Source organism: Rhinoraja longicauda, chromosome 8, assembly GCF_053455715.1.
Source record: "Rhinoraja longicauda isolate Sanriku21f chromosome 8, sRhiLon1.1, whole genome shotgun sequence".
Taxonomy (NCBI): Eukaryota; Metazoa; Chordata; class Chondrichthyes; order Rajiformes; family Arhynchobatidae; genus Rhinoraja; species Rhinoraja longicauda.
In genome coordinates this window covers 28,434,614-28,452,118 of record NC_135960.1, presented here as the reverse complement: position 1 = coordinate 28,452,118, position 17,505 = coordinate 28,434,614, and the positions used below count along the sequence as shown (strand labels likewise).

Below are 17,505 nucleotides of genomic sequence, written 5' to 3'. Positions count from 1 at the left end.
ATTGGAAATGCGATGCAGCATTTCAGTGAGAAACATTGAAAAATGTGTTGGGGCATTGATACAACTTTCCTTGATACTAGTCTGTGTTGAGACTGGATCATTTGTGGACCTGCTGGTTAGGATCGGCTTACATAAATGAAGCAGATATAAGATGGAGACAGATTTTTTTGGGTAGCCAATGTTGAAGACATTCCGTAGTCCATCTTGATTGATGGTGTCAAAGGCTTTTGTGAAGGCATTAAAGATCATGTACTGTCGTGATTCTGCCCCATGCATTTCTTCGAGTTGTCATGTATTATGGCCATTATGCCTTTGGAAAAATGGAGTTCACACTGCAGTTTGATTAGCAGCTCTTTGGCCAAATGAACGAGGACCCTGAAGATGGCTGCCTGTGGTAGACAGCAGAGTAACCCCTTTTTAGTTAATTAATCACATTTGTCTCCTTTTTCAAAGTTATTCACAACCAAGGCATCTGAGGAGACTCAGGAGCCAGCAAATGCTGGTGCAAAAAGCATACTGCTGGAGTAACTCAGTGGGTCATAGTGTCATAGCGTGAAAACAGGCCCCTCGGCCCAACTAGTCCTACCTGCCTGCATTTGGCCCAGATCCTTCCAAGCCTGTCTTTTAGCCATGTACTAGTCCAAATGTTTCTTAAACATTGCGATAGTATCTGCCTCAACTACCTCCTCCGGCAGCTTGGCCCATACACCCACCACCCTTTGTGTGATAAACTTTACCCCTCAGGATCCAATTAAATCGTTCCCCCTCACTTTAAACATGGGTCCTCTGGTTCTCAATTTTCCTACTCTGGCCAAGAGACTGTGCGTCTACCCGATCTATTCCTTTCATGATTTTGTACACCTGTATAAAATCATCCCTCATCCTCCTGCGCTCCAAGAGATAGAGTCCGAGCGTGCTCAACCTCTCCTTATAGCTTAAGCAACATCCTTGTAAATCTTCTCTGCACCCTTTCCAGCTTGACAGCATCTTTCCTATAACATGGTGCCCAGAACTGAACACAATACTCTAAATGTGGCCTCATCAACATCTTATATAATGGCAACATGATCTTCCAACTTCTGTACTCAATAGTTTAACTGATGAAGGCCAATGTGCCCAAAGCCTTTTTGATCACCCTATCTACTTGTGATGCCACTTTCAAGGAGCAATGTACCTGCAAAGGGTCAGACAGCATCTGTGGGGGGGAAATGGACAGGCAACATTTCAAGCTGGGACCCTTCTTGAAATCTGAAAAACTTCAGATTATTAAATGATCAAATTTGGGTAGTTGTCATCGAAACGTATATTAATTAACTAAAATTGTTTCTTGCTAAAGTTTAAGAAATTACATGACTAATTGATTCTTCACTGTTGTATGGCACATTATTGTGCATCAGTATCAGACTGCTCCTGTTGGATGCAAATGAATGAACAACTTAAAAGCAGCCTTTAAACTCTAATCGAACAATATTATTTAAAGAACAAACTTTCTTTTACTAAGAACCATCACAGCAACAATCTATTAGCTCTGTTAAAATGACAATTATAACCATTATCCCCTCACATCCATTTGTGATAATCTTCATGTATCTATTACATGATGTGCAAGCTGCTGGTGAGACCACAAGATGAATATCGTATGCCATTCTTTTTGCCATGCTTTAGAAAAGATGTGATTATGCCAGAGAAGATGCAGAAAAGTATGTTGCTGGGACAAATGGGTTTGTTTAGGAGATTGAGAGGTGGCCTTACTGAGGCGTGCAGATGCATGAGGGGCATGGATAAAGTGAATGCTTACAGTCTTTTTCCCAGAGGATTCTAAATGTAGAGAGCATAGACTTAAGGTGTGAGGGGAGAGATTTAAGAGGGACCTCGGGGGCAACCTTTTCACTCAAAGGGTAGTCCTTATCTGGAATGACTTGCCGGAGGAAGGGGAATCTAAAACTAGAGGGCATTGGTTTAAGTTGAAAGAGGAAAGATTTAAAGGAAGGCTGAGAGGCATATGTTTCTGCCAGAGGAGGTGGTGGAGACAGCTACAACATTTAAAAGACATTTGGACAAGTACATAGACAGGAACGTGATAGAACGGTGAATCATAGATAAATAGGACTAGCATAGATGGCATCTTGAATGGCATGGACATTCGTCTGAAGGGCTTGTTGTTGTGCTATATGTCTCCGAATATATGAATCCTTTAAATATTAAAACACAGAGCTCTTTGTTCCTAACTTTTAAGTGCAGGGTAATTTGCTACAGAAGATGATTGAGGAGGTTAAAATCATATTCTGGACTCCAAAGGGGGCAACATTTCACAAGCTGGAATTTTTCTTGGAAGTTACAATGGGATATTAGTTTCAAAACATTTTGCTGTGATGAAATTTGCAAAACTATTGAACAAACACAAATTAAACATGTTTATAGCGAGATAGAAACAAATTGCTGGGGTAATTCAGCATGTCAGGCAGCATCTTTGGAGAAATACAGGGAGCATGATCCAGTTAAGCAGGACCATGTTGCAGGATATGTTACAATACCTGCACACCGCAGGCCATCTGAAAATCAGTTGGCTTTAACCTGAAAGAACAAAACTACTGCCAACCGAGCAATTGCACAGCAATACTGAAATATAGCAGCTGTCACCGTCCTTTCTGAAGGCATAAGCAACTTGAATTTTAACTTGAATTTTAATATTACTTCAGGATTGAGCTAAGGAATCTACCAAGCTGAGGAGTGGAATATGACCTGTTTACTGTAAACACCAACCAGACAAAGTGATACAATTAAGACCTTTAAAAGCACATGAAAGCATCTATGTATATAATTGAAAGGTGCTGGTGTTCAGAGGAACATTGTTGTCTTTGTACACAACCTTTGAAAGTTAATTGCAGATTCAGCATGCAATTAGGAAGTAAAGGGCATGTTAGCTATTACTGCACAAAGATTTCAGTACAAGAGGAGAGACGGCTTGGTCCAATTATATAAGGCCCTGCTGAGACAGCATCTGGAATGTTGTGTATGGGGTCTGTTTTTTCCCCTAAGTAATCTCTACTTGCTGAGGAAGTAGAACAGTGAACATTGATCCCTGGCGAACCCAGTTTGTCATGAGATTGCAGGCTCATTTAGCACACACTTGGCCTTTGCTGTCCTTTGCTGTCCAAGAATTAGTGATTAACATTGAGATATCCTAAATTCTTACAGTTAAATGACAGGGGAGATGCAGAATTAATATTCCCCTTGCTGGAATATAAGAGATTGGCCATTCCCATCAGATGTGAAAATGGGTGAGTGAATCTTTTTCCAAGAGGGCTGTGGAGGCTCAGTCATTGAATATATTTTAAATAAAGATGTGTAGATTTTTAGATAGTCAGAAAATTGAGCGATATAGGGCTAGTGCAGGAAGGTGGTGGGTGAGCTAAAACGAGAATATGGTGTGACATACTGCTGATGCACCTTAGCTTTCCTATTGTTGAGGGAAGGTTTTAGGATATGACAGGCATCTAAGTAAAGAACTAGGTGTGAGCTAGAGATTAACTGGCTTGCTTAAGTCTAACACAGTCCACAGCATACTGAAGGTCTGTGACAACAGCCTTAAGCCGCTGTCCCAGTTCGGCGATTTTTTAGGCGACTATAGGCAACGAGGCTGTCGCGGGCATGGTCGTGAGTAGTCTCCAAAGAGTCGTAGCATTTTTCTGCTCGCCACTGGATTTTGTGAAGGCTTGAAAATTTTCGGCGACTATTGATTTGATGCCAATGAGCGTTCCTTGACGTCTCCTGACGGGGCGCTGTCGTAGGTTGTCGCCAGGTGACGTAGGTTGTCGTCGGTGCTGACTTCGGCGAACTCCAAGTGTGATCATCCATCAGTGTAATGTGTCCATAAATGATGTTAGGTTTGGTATGTTTTTGCACCTGTATTCTGTTTAAAATTTGAATTTTAAAGTTTGACGTTTGAAGTTTATTGAAATTTATTGAAGTTTATTACGATATTTTTGTATGCACTGTTGTATGTTCTTATCAACCTTTTTTAAAATTTTGTTTGAATATCAATAAAGGAAATTCTTGACATTTTGACGGAAAATTGATGTATGAAGTTATTGTATTTCAGAGTAGTTTCTCATGGCATCACTTTCAAACAGTCATGATGCAGAATGATTGGAAACCCTACCGTACACCCCCTTTTATAGGGAAAGTGGGTGAAACGTGAATTGTCTTCAGTTGTCTTCAGTCTTCAGGGTCATAGCTTGTCGTAGCTTGTCGCAGGTGGATGTAGAGTGACTTCGGTTGTCGTAGGTTGTCGCCTCTGTGGTGATAGGTTGTTGTAGGTGCTGTCGTAGGTGGACATTCTACTTGCGACGATTGGGTCGCCGGTTGTCGGTAGCTTGCCGTAGCCTGACGTCGACTAGGTGGTAGATTGTTGTAGCTTGTTGTAGACATTGTCGCAGGGGGGTCTGGTCGCCGTTTCTTCAGCGACCTGCTACGACTATGACAGTCGCCTTAAAATACGCCTAACTGGGATACGGCCTTTAGTAACCTCAGTTCTCAAATTAAGACCTGACCATCCACTCAAAACTCTATTTTAACTCCAGGAGAAAGCTGGCCACAGATTAGAGTCAAGGCGATAGCAAGATAGATGATTAAAAGGGATCGGGTGATAAACAGCCATGATCCATGTCCTCCTCCCCTCCTGGTTTCATTCGCCTACCTCCAACGCACTACACACATTCTATCCCCTCCCTGCTTTCATCTGCCCATCATCTCTCCCTCAAAAGCACTTTCCTTATCATATTTCAGCACTTGCACCCTCATCATCTTGCAACTACTGTATCCACCTGCACCTTCCCTTCCCCCCACCTGGCTCCATCCGCAGCCTCCATTTTTAACCTTGCCTGCTTCCACCTATGGCCCACCTACCTGTCTCCCATCTCCACTACTTCCCTTACGCCACATGACTCCATATGCGCATCATCTTTCATCCTTCCTTGATCTGCTTACCACCCCATCTCTCATCTTTCCCCCTCTCTTTGTACCAGCTACATTCTCTACTCTCCGTTTTGATGCAGGATCTCGAATGGTAGCGTCAACAATTCATTTGCCTCAACAGAAGCTGTTTGACCCACTGAATTCCTCCAGGAATTTGTTTTTAATAATAATAATATATTCCTTTATTCGTCCCACACCGAGGAAATTTACTTTTTTTTAATGCTCTCTGTCACATTGATCTGCAACAAAAGGTGATGGGACTGATCTTATTGAGAGCATAAAACAAAGTACTAGACAAACTCAACAGGTCAGGTCGCATCTGTGCTAGGAAATGGGCGTACACCATATCAGGGATGGGACCCTTCTTCTGATGTCTGACTGAGTATGGAAGAGGGTTCTGATCTGAAATGTCATCTGTCTATTTCCCTCCACAGATGCTTCCTGAACTATTCTGTTTCTCCAGAATTTTCATTTTTGCACAAGATTCCAGCCTCTGCAGTCTCTTGTACCTATATTCTTGATCTTATTGTGAAGTAGTGCGAGGACACTGGTGAAATCAATAGAATTCAATGGAATGCTGAGGACTCTCCTTATCCTCATGCATATTGAGTCAATCCATGTTAGACCTTTATATGTATTCCTGTCAATACTTGGAACTCTACCTCAACCTTCTGAAGGTTTAGCTTCTCCATGAGTTTAATACAGTATTTTGTTCTTTTCTCCCCACAAATAATCCTTGGGAAATAGGAAGATGTTGATTTGTTTTTGCAGGTGAAAGAATCATAAACCAGGGGACACATATGTAAAATAAGGGGCCAGTCAGTTAAAACTGGGGATGATAGAAATTTCTCTCTCGGGATGGTGAATCTGTGGAATTCTCTGTCCTGATGGTGGTGAAGGCCGTTCATTAAATAGTTAAGTATTTGGAAGTACAAGGAATTGCAGGTTATGGGAAACTGATGCACAAGGAATTGGAGCCAACCTGCTTATATTAAATGGCAGGGTAGGCTTGAGGGGCATACTGCCCTAATCTTGCTCCTATTTCCTTGTATTCTTGCGAGAGGCATGGGGGAATATGAGTCACAGTCATAGAGTCATAGAGTGATACAGTGTGGAAACCGGCCCTTTGGCCCAACTTGCCCACATCGGCCAACATGTCCCAGCTACACTAGTCCCACCTGCCTGTGCTTGGTCCATATCCCTCCAAACCTATCCTATTCGTGTACCTGTCTAACTATTTCTTAAACATTGCGATAGTCCTAGCCTCAACTACCTCATCGGGCAGCTTGTTCCATACAGCCACCACTGTGTGAAAAAGTTACCCCTCAGATTCCTATTAAATCTTTTCCCCCTCACCTTGAATCTATGTCCTCTGGTCCTCGATTCCCCTACTCTGGGCAGGAGACTCTGTGCATCTGCCCGATTTATTCCTCTCCTGATTTTATACACCTCTAGAAGATCACCCCTCATCCTCCTGTGCTCCAAGGAATAGAGACCTGCCTACTCAACCTCTCCCTATAGCTCACACCCTCTTTGTGCCAAAAGCCTTTTTGACCACCTTATCTACCTGCGTCTCGACCTTCAAGGAACCGTGCACCTGCACTCCAGGATCCCTCTGCTCTACAACACTCCTCAGAGGACCACCATTCGCTGTGTAAGCCCTGCCCATGTTAGACGTCCCAAAATGCAATACCTCACACTTCTCTGTATTAAATTACATTAACCATTCCTCAGCCCACCTGGCCAATCAATCCAGATCCTGCTGCAATCTTTCACAACCATCTTCACTATCTGCAAAACCACCCACTTTTGGTAATGTGGTAAATTTACCCTGTATGTTCTCATCCAAATCATTGATGTAGATGACAACAGTAACGGGCCCAGCACCGAACCCTGTAGCACACCACGAGTCACAGGCATCCAGTCTGGGAAGCAACCTTTCACCATCATCCTCTGCTTACTTCCATGGAGCCATTTGCCATCCATTCAGCTATCTCTCCTTGGATCACATGCGATCCAACCTTCCAGAGCAGCCTATCATTCGGAACCTTGTCAAATGCCTTATTGAAATCCATGTATACAACATCTACAGCTCTGCCCTCATCGACCATTTTGGTCACATCTTCAAAAGACTCAATCAGATTTGTGAGACACGATCTCCCATGTACAAAACCATGCTGACTATCCCTAATTAGCCCTTGCCCATCCAAATGTGTGTATAACCTATCCGTCAGAATGCACTCTAGTAACTTTCCAACTACAGATGTTAAGCTCACCGGTCTATAGTTCCCAGCATTTTCCCTGCAACCCTTCTTGAAAAGGGGCACAACATTTACCACCCTCTAGTCTTCCGGCACCTCTCCTATATTTAAGGGAGACTTCTAAATTTCAACCAAGGCTCCCGCAATTTTCTCTCTGGTTTCCCACAATGTCCTCGGATATATCTGATCAGGCCCTGGAGAGTTGGCTGCCTTCATACATGACAGTACCTTCAGTACTTTTTCGACAGTGACACTGTCTGCTCTCAAGACACTTCCATTGACTGCCCCAAGTTCCTCCGTCCTACTGTCTATCTCCTCGGTAAATACAGAGGAGAAATACTCATTGGGGACCTTGCCCATCTCCTGTAGCTCCACACAGAGGTGACCCATTTGATTCCTGTGAGGTACCACTCTCTCTCGAGTTATCCTTTTCCCCCTTATGTATTTATAAAATCATTTGAGATTGTCCTTAATGCTACCTGCCAGAGCTATTTCATGGCCCCTTTTTGCCCTTCTGATCTCTTTTTTCAGTTTACTCCTTAGTTCCCGAAACTCCTCCAGGGATGCACTTGATCCCAGCTGCCTATACCTGTCCCATGCATCCTTCTTGTTTTTGACCTATGTATTTTTAAAATTCATATTCAGGTCTGGGCATCAATGGCAGGACCAACATTTATCACCTATCCAAAACCACTGCCCTGAACATTGAGAAACTGCAGAGGCCACTCCCTCCTCAACTCCTTGGTTCACCCATTTCCCTTCCCATCCAAACCACCCCCTTGCCTGAGGCCATCTGTTGCCGGCCCCGATTTGTTCTGGGTTTTTTTTGCTTCCAGTTTTTTTCACTCACTCTTCATACTACAATCAGTCTGAAGAGAGTCGCAACCTGAAACATCACCTATCCATTTTATCAAGTGATGCTTCCTGACCCACTGAGTTACTCCAGCATTTTGTGTCTCTCTTTCGTATAAATCAGCATCTGCAGTTCCTTTTTATTTCATGAAAACTCAGAACCTGGGATGACAAAGCCAAATTCCCGCAGCATTAAGTAACGCCTGCCTGACTGCACATCAGAGAAAATGCACAGTTTCTGCTATGGTTCAATACTTACCCCTTACCCCATTGTAAGTAAACTTTTCGATGAGAAATTTTTCTAGTTCTCTTAATCTTACATAAAACACAGCTAATCTTACAGTGCTTCTTGTATAATAATACAATAATCTCCCATATTAATATTGTTATACTAATTACTTATTAGGATGTGAATGGAGGTTAGTCAGTTATCAGCTCCATGTCAGGGTCCCAGGCGCTGTGAGGAAATAGCACTAACAATAGCCTCCATTGTTCTGCAGACAAAGATGGAGTGAAATTGAATGTTATAACCTAAGTAGGCAGGTATCTACCAGGGAAGCCTGGAAATGGTAAATCAATACAAACACATGATTAGGAGCAGGGGAAGGCCACATTATGCTTTGAGCCTTCTCAACCATTGAATAAAATCAGAGATGATCTTCAAAGCACCACCTTCCTGCATTATAATCATAAATAGTAATTGCCTCAGTATCCAGAAATTAAGATATTCTCAATCGAACATCCATAATTGGTTTATTATGGTATTGATTTATTAGCGTCACTGTATCTCTGTACAATAATAAACCAACACCAATACCAGTTGTGACTTTGGTATTGTATTTCTTTGAATCAAAGATTCTCAAACTATGGAGATTTCTCCTCTTTGCATTTCTCAATAGCCCATAATTCAGTCTCCCCAACCAGAAGAACCCTCCCCCATAATAATATTTTATCCCAATAGGATCACCTCTCATTCTTTTAAACCCAAGGGAATAAACAACTAGACTACTCAATCTTTAGAACAATCGCTCTGTAGCTGGGAAATCAGCCCAGGGAACCTTTGTTGCACTTCCTCCAAGGCAGATTTATCCTTCATTAAGAAAGGGGACTCAAACTGAACACAGCTGCCTTGCCATGATTTCACTGTATCTAATAGCTGCAGCATCACTTCTGCTCCCACTGTTCTCTAATAAAGGAAACAGAACCTTGAATGTTACTTGAAACTATAGAAGCTGCCAGAATACAGAGGGTTTTCTGTATTCCTCTTGTTTCTTAGTTCTCTTGGTTAATGACCCTTGGATTGTGCTATAGATCTTGTAGTAATATTCCAGCTCTGTGCACAGAAGCATTGAAATACAGACTCTGAGATTCTAAAGCAAAGGACATAAAAAGGGTGTAAATGTAATGATGCATTGTTTTTGGTATATCATCTGTTTCATTGTGCTTTTGGATCAGATACTAGTGGCATATTTTTAATTCAATTTTTATCGTGAGATTATGAGATAGGTGTAGCATTAATCTTCCATATTATGTGTTGGGGAGCTATGTTGCCTCAATGGTAACTAATAATCCAGGATGGTTGAATTAAGTTTCATTTCAAGACATGTACTTCAGGACTTTATCAAAAAATTATTTATATTGCACATTATGTAACCTCAGAATATCCAAGCACTCAAGCATTTCAGTGTATAAGCAGTTTTATGATGTAGGAAATTGGCAGCTAATATGCAGAAAGTATTCTCCCACAAATGTCCTGTGAGATAATAATCAGTCTATTTTCCTGATATTATTTCAAAAGAAAACATTGAGAGGGGAACCACCTTTCCTCTGTCAGAAAATTGATCTATTTACCTGCATATTTAATGCTTAAGTTCTCATTTGAGCATTGAACTGATTAATTTGATTAATTTTGAGTTTAGCCTAGGAACACTGTCCCAACAAGTGAATCAGTGTTAGATGATCAAAATTCTCCAAGATACGGCAGCAGAATTAAAGTGAAAAGAATGTCAACATTTGACAAAGGCAAATTTTATAAAAAGTTGACCTGTTTCTAATTTATAAAAACATTTAATTTTGCATTAGAAGGTGCTTGTTAAACCCCCAGACCTTGCTTTCGTAGCTACCTTTGGCCCCCATTGATTTGCATATTTTCAAATGCCTCTGTTCCTTATACAGTCATTTAAAACTGAGATGCAGGGAAATTTCCTCTCACTAAGATTGGTGATTCTCTCGAATTCTCTGCCCTTTTGGATGGTGGCAGGTGGATCACTGGAAGTATTTAAAATTGAGGTGGATCAACATCTGAGATTGAGGAATGAAGGGTTATTGGAGAAATGGCACAGAAAAAGAGATATGACATGTATAAATCAGCAGTGATTACATTGAATGGTGGGGCAGGCTTGAAGGGCCTGGTGGCACACTCTTGCTCCGAGTTTCGACTCTTGTTTTCCCTTCTAAAAGATGTAGAATTTGTTGCATTGGATATTCAATTTTTAAGAGCTCTTTCAGTCACATATCATCTGACACCTTTGTTACCAGTTCATCAGAGACTTTTCATCCAATTACTTTATCAACATCTTTCACAATTTTGAAAATGTGCATTATATTTCCCCCTTTACCATCTCTCTTGCAGGAAAAAATAGCACAATGTTTCTGTAACCTGTTAGTTCTGATCAAATTCTATTGAATTCATGTTTTACTTTTTCAATAACAGTAAAAAAAAAACTCAAACATGCTATCAAAAGTAAGAACTGTTCTAAATCATGGTCAAAACAGTGCCATGCACAGATCCTTCCTTCCTCCTCTATTCAAAGCCCCATTCTCATTGGCATCATATCTATCACTTAATTGGCCTCTCAGCCATCCCTTACATTCTGGTCTGTAGTTTATTTGAAATTCATCCGAAACCAATTGGGTTATGTTTGAAAAGAGTTTTCTGGTTTGCATAATCTTGTCTTCGTGTAGCTGACAAAGGGGAGTTGGAAATGTTGTTGGTAGTTTATCAAAATAATATTCTATCTTTTGAGGAATTCAGCTTGGTTGCATGAGTGGAGAATACAAATTAAAAATTTGTAGTTCAACAGGGTAAATACAAATCTTTTTTAAATTACATTTTTAAAAGGAGAACGGGTAGAATTTTTGGATCTTTTGGTTGCATCTGTGATTATATTTAGATAAAGTATTTTTATATGTCTGTACTTAAATTTCAGTTTTCTGCTCCCTCTTTTTAAACATTGTTTCTAGGATTGTTGTAGCATGTTAGAATGTCAATACAGTGTGGCAAGTAAACATTGAATTTATATTTATATTGTCAAATATTTAACAATATTGCCACAACAACTAAATAAAAGTTATCTTCTACCAATTTTATCCAACAGCATTGAATCTAGCCCTTAAATCGCAACGGAAGGATTTGATGTCATCTGTTTTAAGTCTGCTGGCCTCCAGTGTATTTCAGTGAGATAAAGGGAACTCAAGCACACCTAGGTTCTGGCATCAATGTTTCGTTTGTAGGTTGATGTGATAGCAACTTGCCACAGTTGTTTTATTAAAATCAAAGGTCAGGGGTTAATAGCACTCATCAACTGGGAAATGTTTTTACTGCTTATACAATAACGATAAGCACAAAGCTGAGTCAGTTCATCATGTTTAGCTCCTTCAGGCAAAGAGTTCCGTCGCAATGAATTAGGCATTGCTTTGTTTCTTCCTTGACATCTGAAAACAGGCATTTTAATTTAAAATAAAGTGTTTTTCCTTCCAGACGTTTTAGTAATGCTTTCTTTATCCCTGACCTTTTGTTTTATATCTTGAGAATCATTACCAGTTAAGGAATAGAAGAGTTTTGACATTTGCTATTCAATGTATCTATCAGAATTCAGTGCTTCCTTGAAGGGTCCATAAAAGCAAGATGGATTATGCATAGTAAATGTAAATATTCTGTAAATTGTCACTGATGGTCAGGAGAAAGGCAGAATTAGGGCCTGAGTTAAACCTTAGTATCATCTCTATCCAAAATTCAGAAGCACCATTCTGCTGTTTCCCAAAGCAACCACGTTTGCAACCACACCATGCCAAGGCTATTAACTTCATGCAAAATTGGGTAGCCTTGTACTGTATCCTTGTACTAGGGTTGCCAACTGTTCCGTATTAGCTGGGACATGCCATATTTTCGGCTAAATTAGCTTGACCCGTATGGGACTGCCCTTGTCCCGTATTAGGCCCGGGAGGCGCTGTAGGCCCTGACGCTGTAGACCTGGACAGTGTAGTAGGAAAAAAATTGCAGATGCTGGTTAAAATCTGTGCCTACCTTCCGGACAGTGTAGGTGCGGACCGTGAAGGCCCAGAGGCCTCGGCGCCGTGTAATGGAGGTTGCCTAGCAACCCGCCTCCTGGCCCAGGCGGCCGCCATTGGTGGAGCGGGAGCACGTGGCCGCTGGCTGGGTGAGGTCACGTGGGGCGTGGGGCGGTGACGCCGCCTTGTCCTGTATTTTAAGTGCTATTGTTGGCAACCCCACCTTGTACCCATCCAAACCAGGTTTGTGACTGCATCAACCTCATTTTGTGTAAGATTTAAAAAAATGGCAGACAGGGATGAATTCTGGGATGAATTCAAATCAAGATTTGTGAGCTGAAAGTACACACTTTTTAAATGAATATTTCTAAATCACAGTGGCTCAGTGGTTATGGAATCATAGACTACAGAAACAGGCCCTTCAGCCCAACTCATCCATGCCAATCAAGATGCCCCATCTAAGCTAGATCCATATCTTTCTAAACCTGTCCAAATGTCTTTTAAATGTTGTTATTGTACCTGCCTCAACTACTTCCTCTGGCAGCTCATTCCACATACACACCACCCTCTGTGTGAAAACGTTGCCCCTCAGGTTCGTATTAAATCTTTCCACTCTCATCTCAAACCTATGCCCTCTGGATCTTGATTCCCTATTCTGGCAAAGAGATTCACTCTACCTATTTTCCCTCATGTTTTTATGCAATTCTATTAAGATCACCCATCAGCATCCTGCACTCCATGGAATAAAATCCCAGTCTGCTCAACCTCTCCCTGATGCTCAGCCCCTTGAGTCCTGGCAACATATTCATAAATCTTCTCTGTAACCTTTCTTGCTTAATGGCCAATATAGTCAATAGTCAATAGTCGTTTATTTGTCACGTACACATAAATGTGTAGTGAAATGAAACATTACCCGCAGTTGAACAATAAGACCAATAAGATAAGAATAATCATTAAAAATGCAATAACACATACAATCACAAACTAACACCAAACAAAAAGAAACATCCATCACAGTGAGTCTCCTCCAGTCCCTCCTCACTGTGATGGAAGGCCACAATGTCTTTTCTCTTCCCCTGCCGTCTTCTCCCGCGGTCAGGCTGTTGGAGTTGCCACGTCGGGGCGGTCGGGGCTCCCGACATTGAAGCCCCCGCTGGGCAGTGAAAATCCCGCGACCTATTCCAGGCCGCGCTGGACGTTGAAAGGTCCATCCATCCTTTCGTAGGGTAACCAAAGCTGAACACAATGGTCTGAGTGCTTGATGTACATGAGGATGAAGATCTATGGAGGCAGTGCAGTGGTGAAGTGCTGTAATTGTGCTTACCTTGTATTAATGCTTCAAGGTGATAATGACCATAAATCCTATTCTGCTCATTCACTTCTTGATAGCAGTAAAAGATAACAAGAACACATAATAAAACAGGAGCTTCGTGTAGGTCACTCAGCTTGTCCTGCCAAACAATATGATTACATCTGATCTGCCTGAGGCTTCAACTTATTCCTTGTGCCAGTTCCCCATCACCCTCAGTTCCAGGGTATTTAAAATGTATCTGTCTTCTACAAATGTCTCCAGCGATCCAGCCTCTACTACTGCAATTGATGATTTTTTTTTTTTAAATACACATACTGGAAATCTGAAATAAAAAACTTAAAATGCAGAAAGCACTCAGCAAATTATAAAATCATATAAAATGAAAAAAGACCCAACTCATCCCAAGTCATCCTTGTCGACCACTGGGTGGTCTGAATCAACTCCATCAGCCCACACGTGGAAATTGCCCTAAAATCCTGAGCAATTCAAGCATTCATCCAGGCACTATTTAAATGCTGTCAATGGCCGAAAATCGATCACTCCCTCAGTATATTCCAGGTCCGTGAAAAGAGAAATAGTTAGCAGTTCAGGTTAGAGAGCCTTTATCACTGTTGGAAAAGAGACTACCCAGAGAAACTGACAAAGATTCAGTGATCACATTGCAGAGCACTTGCATTAAGTGCTCAGGAGTGACCTTCATTCTGGTTGTCTGCTACTTCTGATAACCATTCCACCCCCACTCTAATTTGTGTCTGTCGCCTAATTTGGTGAGTTGTAACTGGCCTGATCTAAAGCAGAAGTCAGTCAACCTTCAGGAATGTGGGAGATGAACCTTGCTACAATAAAGCAGAAGCATTTAAACAAAACACTGCAGTGTGATCTTGCTCTTTAGTTTGGAGACTTCATGATTTATTTATTTTTTAATTAAACAGTTACAGCATAAAATGAGCCCAATTGACCTGTGCTGGCTTCTGGCGAAGCAATCCTGCCAGTCCGAAACACCTGCCCTTTCTGTATAACCTTGCAACCTATTTTAATTATTCATTAGACCCTGAAAGAAACTTTTAAGTTTTAGGGTTGAGAAACTGAAAGCATTAACTGTGGTTTTACTGACTTTCATTATTAGTGCGCTTGAACATTGACATTGGAATCTAAACAACAACGTGGGTTAATGCAGAAATTCATACGGCCGTAACTAGCGTAAAACTCCCAATCAATTCCCGAATGCATAATATTTTGGAAATAAATAGTTATCTCAGTTTAACCAAATGCAATACATTGAAAGATATGAAGTGAGATAATGTTACCAGGAAGCAAAAGGCAATGCTGGTGGAGCTGTTATTTCAGCTCTGAATAATGCCTTGCTTTTAAGATTTATTTTTCTTTAACATTGAACCACACCCTCTGGAACAGTGACTTATCAACAATAATGAAACCTATAATTGATTGGTACATCATTGTTTTCTCACACTTTACACAAGATATGCAAATTATCTCCAGGCAGTCTGGATGTATTCTTATTGCTATCAAAATCATAATCATACTTTATTAGCCAAGTATGTTTTGCAACATACGAGGAATTTGATTTGCCATACAGTCATACCAATAAAAAGCAATAAGACACACAAAATACATTTAAACATAAACATCCACCACAGTGACTCCTCCACATTCCTCACTGTGATGGAAGGCGAAAAGAAGGTTCAATCTCTTCCCTTTGTTCTCCCGCAGTCAGGGGCCTCGAGCCTATGGTGATCTAATCACTGCTGTGCAGTATTTTACTGTGTTCCACAATGTAACTCAGGTTTGTCAGAGTTCAATTCTTTGAAGAGTTTTCCATCAAACGTGGTTAAAATTGATTTAGTCTAGAACTTTTAAAATGGTGTGATTTTTATCTACTATGACCTATGTAATATATTACCATAACTGACTCCTAAAATAATTCATTGTTATAACCCTTGGACAAGATGTGAAAATGGTCAAATGTTGATATTCAGGAGAGATGCTAATTATAAGGAACACGGTATTTGCATGTGGATAAGTCAAAAGATGTCAACTGCGAAAGAACATTTGGTCTTAAGAACATCTGTAATTTATCTAGCATGTTTAATGTAAAAAATATCATCTGCATAGTCCTGAAGCCACAACATGGAGCATCTTGCTTACATTCTGGTGCAGGTTTTCCTTAGAAGGTTGAGTGGAATATGTGTAAGAATTGTTTTCCCCTCCATGCCTCTGAAAATGGCATGATTCTGACTCTGATTACATTTCATGTCTTTCCAGATTAAAGTAATGTCAGCCAGTTACTCAGCCAATAGGGATTCAGACAACAGAAAGGTAAGTCACTTATTTGTTCACTTTATTGGTTGTCTTTTCTTTAGAAAGAAAGTGCTTTGAAAATGCATTGGCATTTATGGTTAATAATTAAACCAGTAGCAAATGCTAAAAGTGACTGTCGTTGGGTTACCATCCATGCATCAGATTTCCTAATGTTTATCAATAAATTTATATATTTGCCCAGTTTAAAATTAGTTACAATCTTGAAAACATCATCTTCAAGAAATGGTAGAGTGAATAATCTCTGTACTGGGATATAAACCTCGATGATTCCTACTAAAATTTTCAGTTGAAAGGACAGACATTCCACCTTATATATTCACTGTTATCACAATAGAGCACAATCAGAGGCTGCAAATGGGGAAGTTTTCTCATGGATTGTTTTCTCATGGGATATATCTTAAATGATGCCAGGAACTTTACTTACACGGAGAAAAAGTATGCTTGCATATGTTTATGGACTTACGTTTGCAGATGACACAAATGTTAGAGTATCACGATAGTGAGAAAGGTTGTCTTAGGCTACAGCAGGAGATACTTCAGGTAGAAAGTTAGGTGGTGCAGGGGCAGATGGGATTCATCCCCAACATGTGTAAGGAGATACAAGTTGGGAAGATAAATCAGAGAAAGACATAAGCAATAAATGGTAGGGCACTAACGACAGTAAATAAACAGAAGGATCTTGGGTTTCAAGGCCATGGTTCCCTGAAAGGGGCAGGAAAAGAAGGCATGGGCATGCTAAGGGAGCGATTGGATAAGCTAGGTTTGTTTTCCTTGAAGTGAAGGATGCTGAGGCGTGATCTCATAGAAGTGTATAAGATTATGAGAGGCGTAGATAGGGTACATAGTTACCTGGCTTCTGCATTTTCTTGGGAGCCTAAATATCAGCATGGACCTCGCAGGACTTGCCACAGTTCCCATACTTTCTGGATGAACTTCATTCATTGGCTGCAATGATCAGTGCAATCAGACGTTATACTCAAAGACTGGTATTGGAGCATGAACCTGCAGCAATTTCCTAACTAAGGGAATTAACTTTTTATTTATGTGAGGGAAAGAACTGCAGGTATGTGTAAGAAAGAACTGATCAGTCTAAAGAAGTGTCTCGACCCGAAACGTCATCAGTCTGAAGAAGGGTCTCGACCCGAAATGTCACCCATTCCTTCTCTCCAGAGATGCTGCCTGTCCCACTGAGTTACTCCAGCATTTTGTGTCTAACTTTTTAATTAATTGAGTTTGGTTGAAAGTTTCCAATTGCTTACGTGATTTTGCTTTTTAAATTATTATTTTTTATTAATTTCTACATTTCTGAATTGTTTAATTTTAATAATCTTCAGCTGTTCCTGAAAGTCTACAATATTCATAGTTTTTGACAAGCATGACAACTAGCCAAGGCAGAGGTGTGAAGAAGCTGTTTTAAAAAAACACCTTCATCCGAGTAGAGAACTAGTTGGATAAACCAGTGTGTGACAGTGT

At 40.7% G+C, this 17,505-nt stretch overlaps 1 protein-coding gene across 3 annotated transcripts in view; it reads left to right on the top strand.

Moving 5' to 3' along the window:
- vps8 (VPS8 subunit of CORVET complex) overlaps positions 1-17,505 on the top strand; it is a 432,205-nt gene that overhangs the window by 364,595 nt on the left and 50,105 nt on the right. For all 3 annotated transcript variants that reach the window (XM_078403484.1, XM_078403485.1, XM_078403483.1), the window contains one exon: positions 15,976-16,029. In XM_078403484.1, the coding sequence (XP_078259610.1) occupies positions 15,976-16,029 (54 nt within the window). The remainder of the gene's footprint in view (positions 1-15,975; positions 16,030-17,505) is intronic.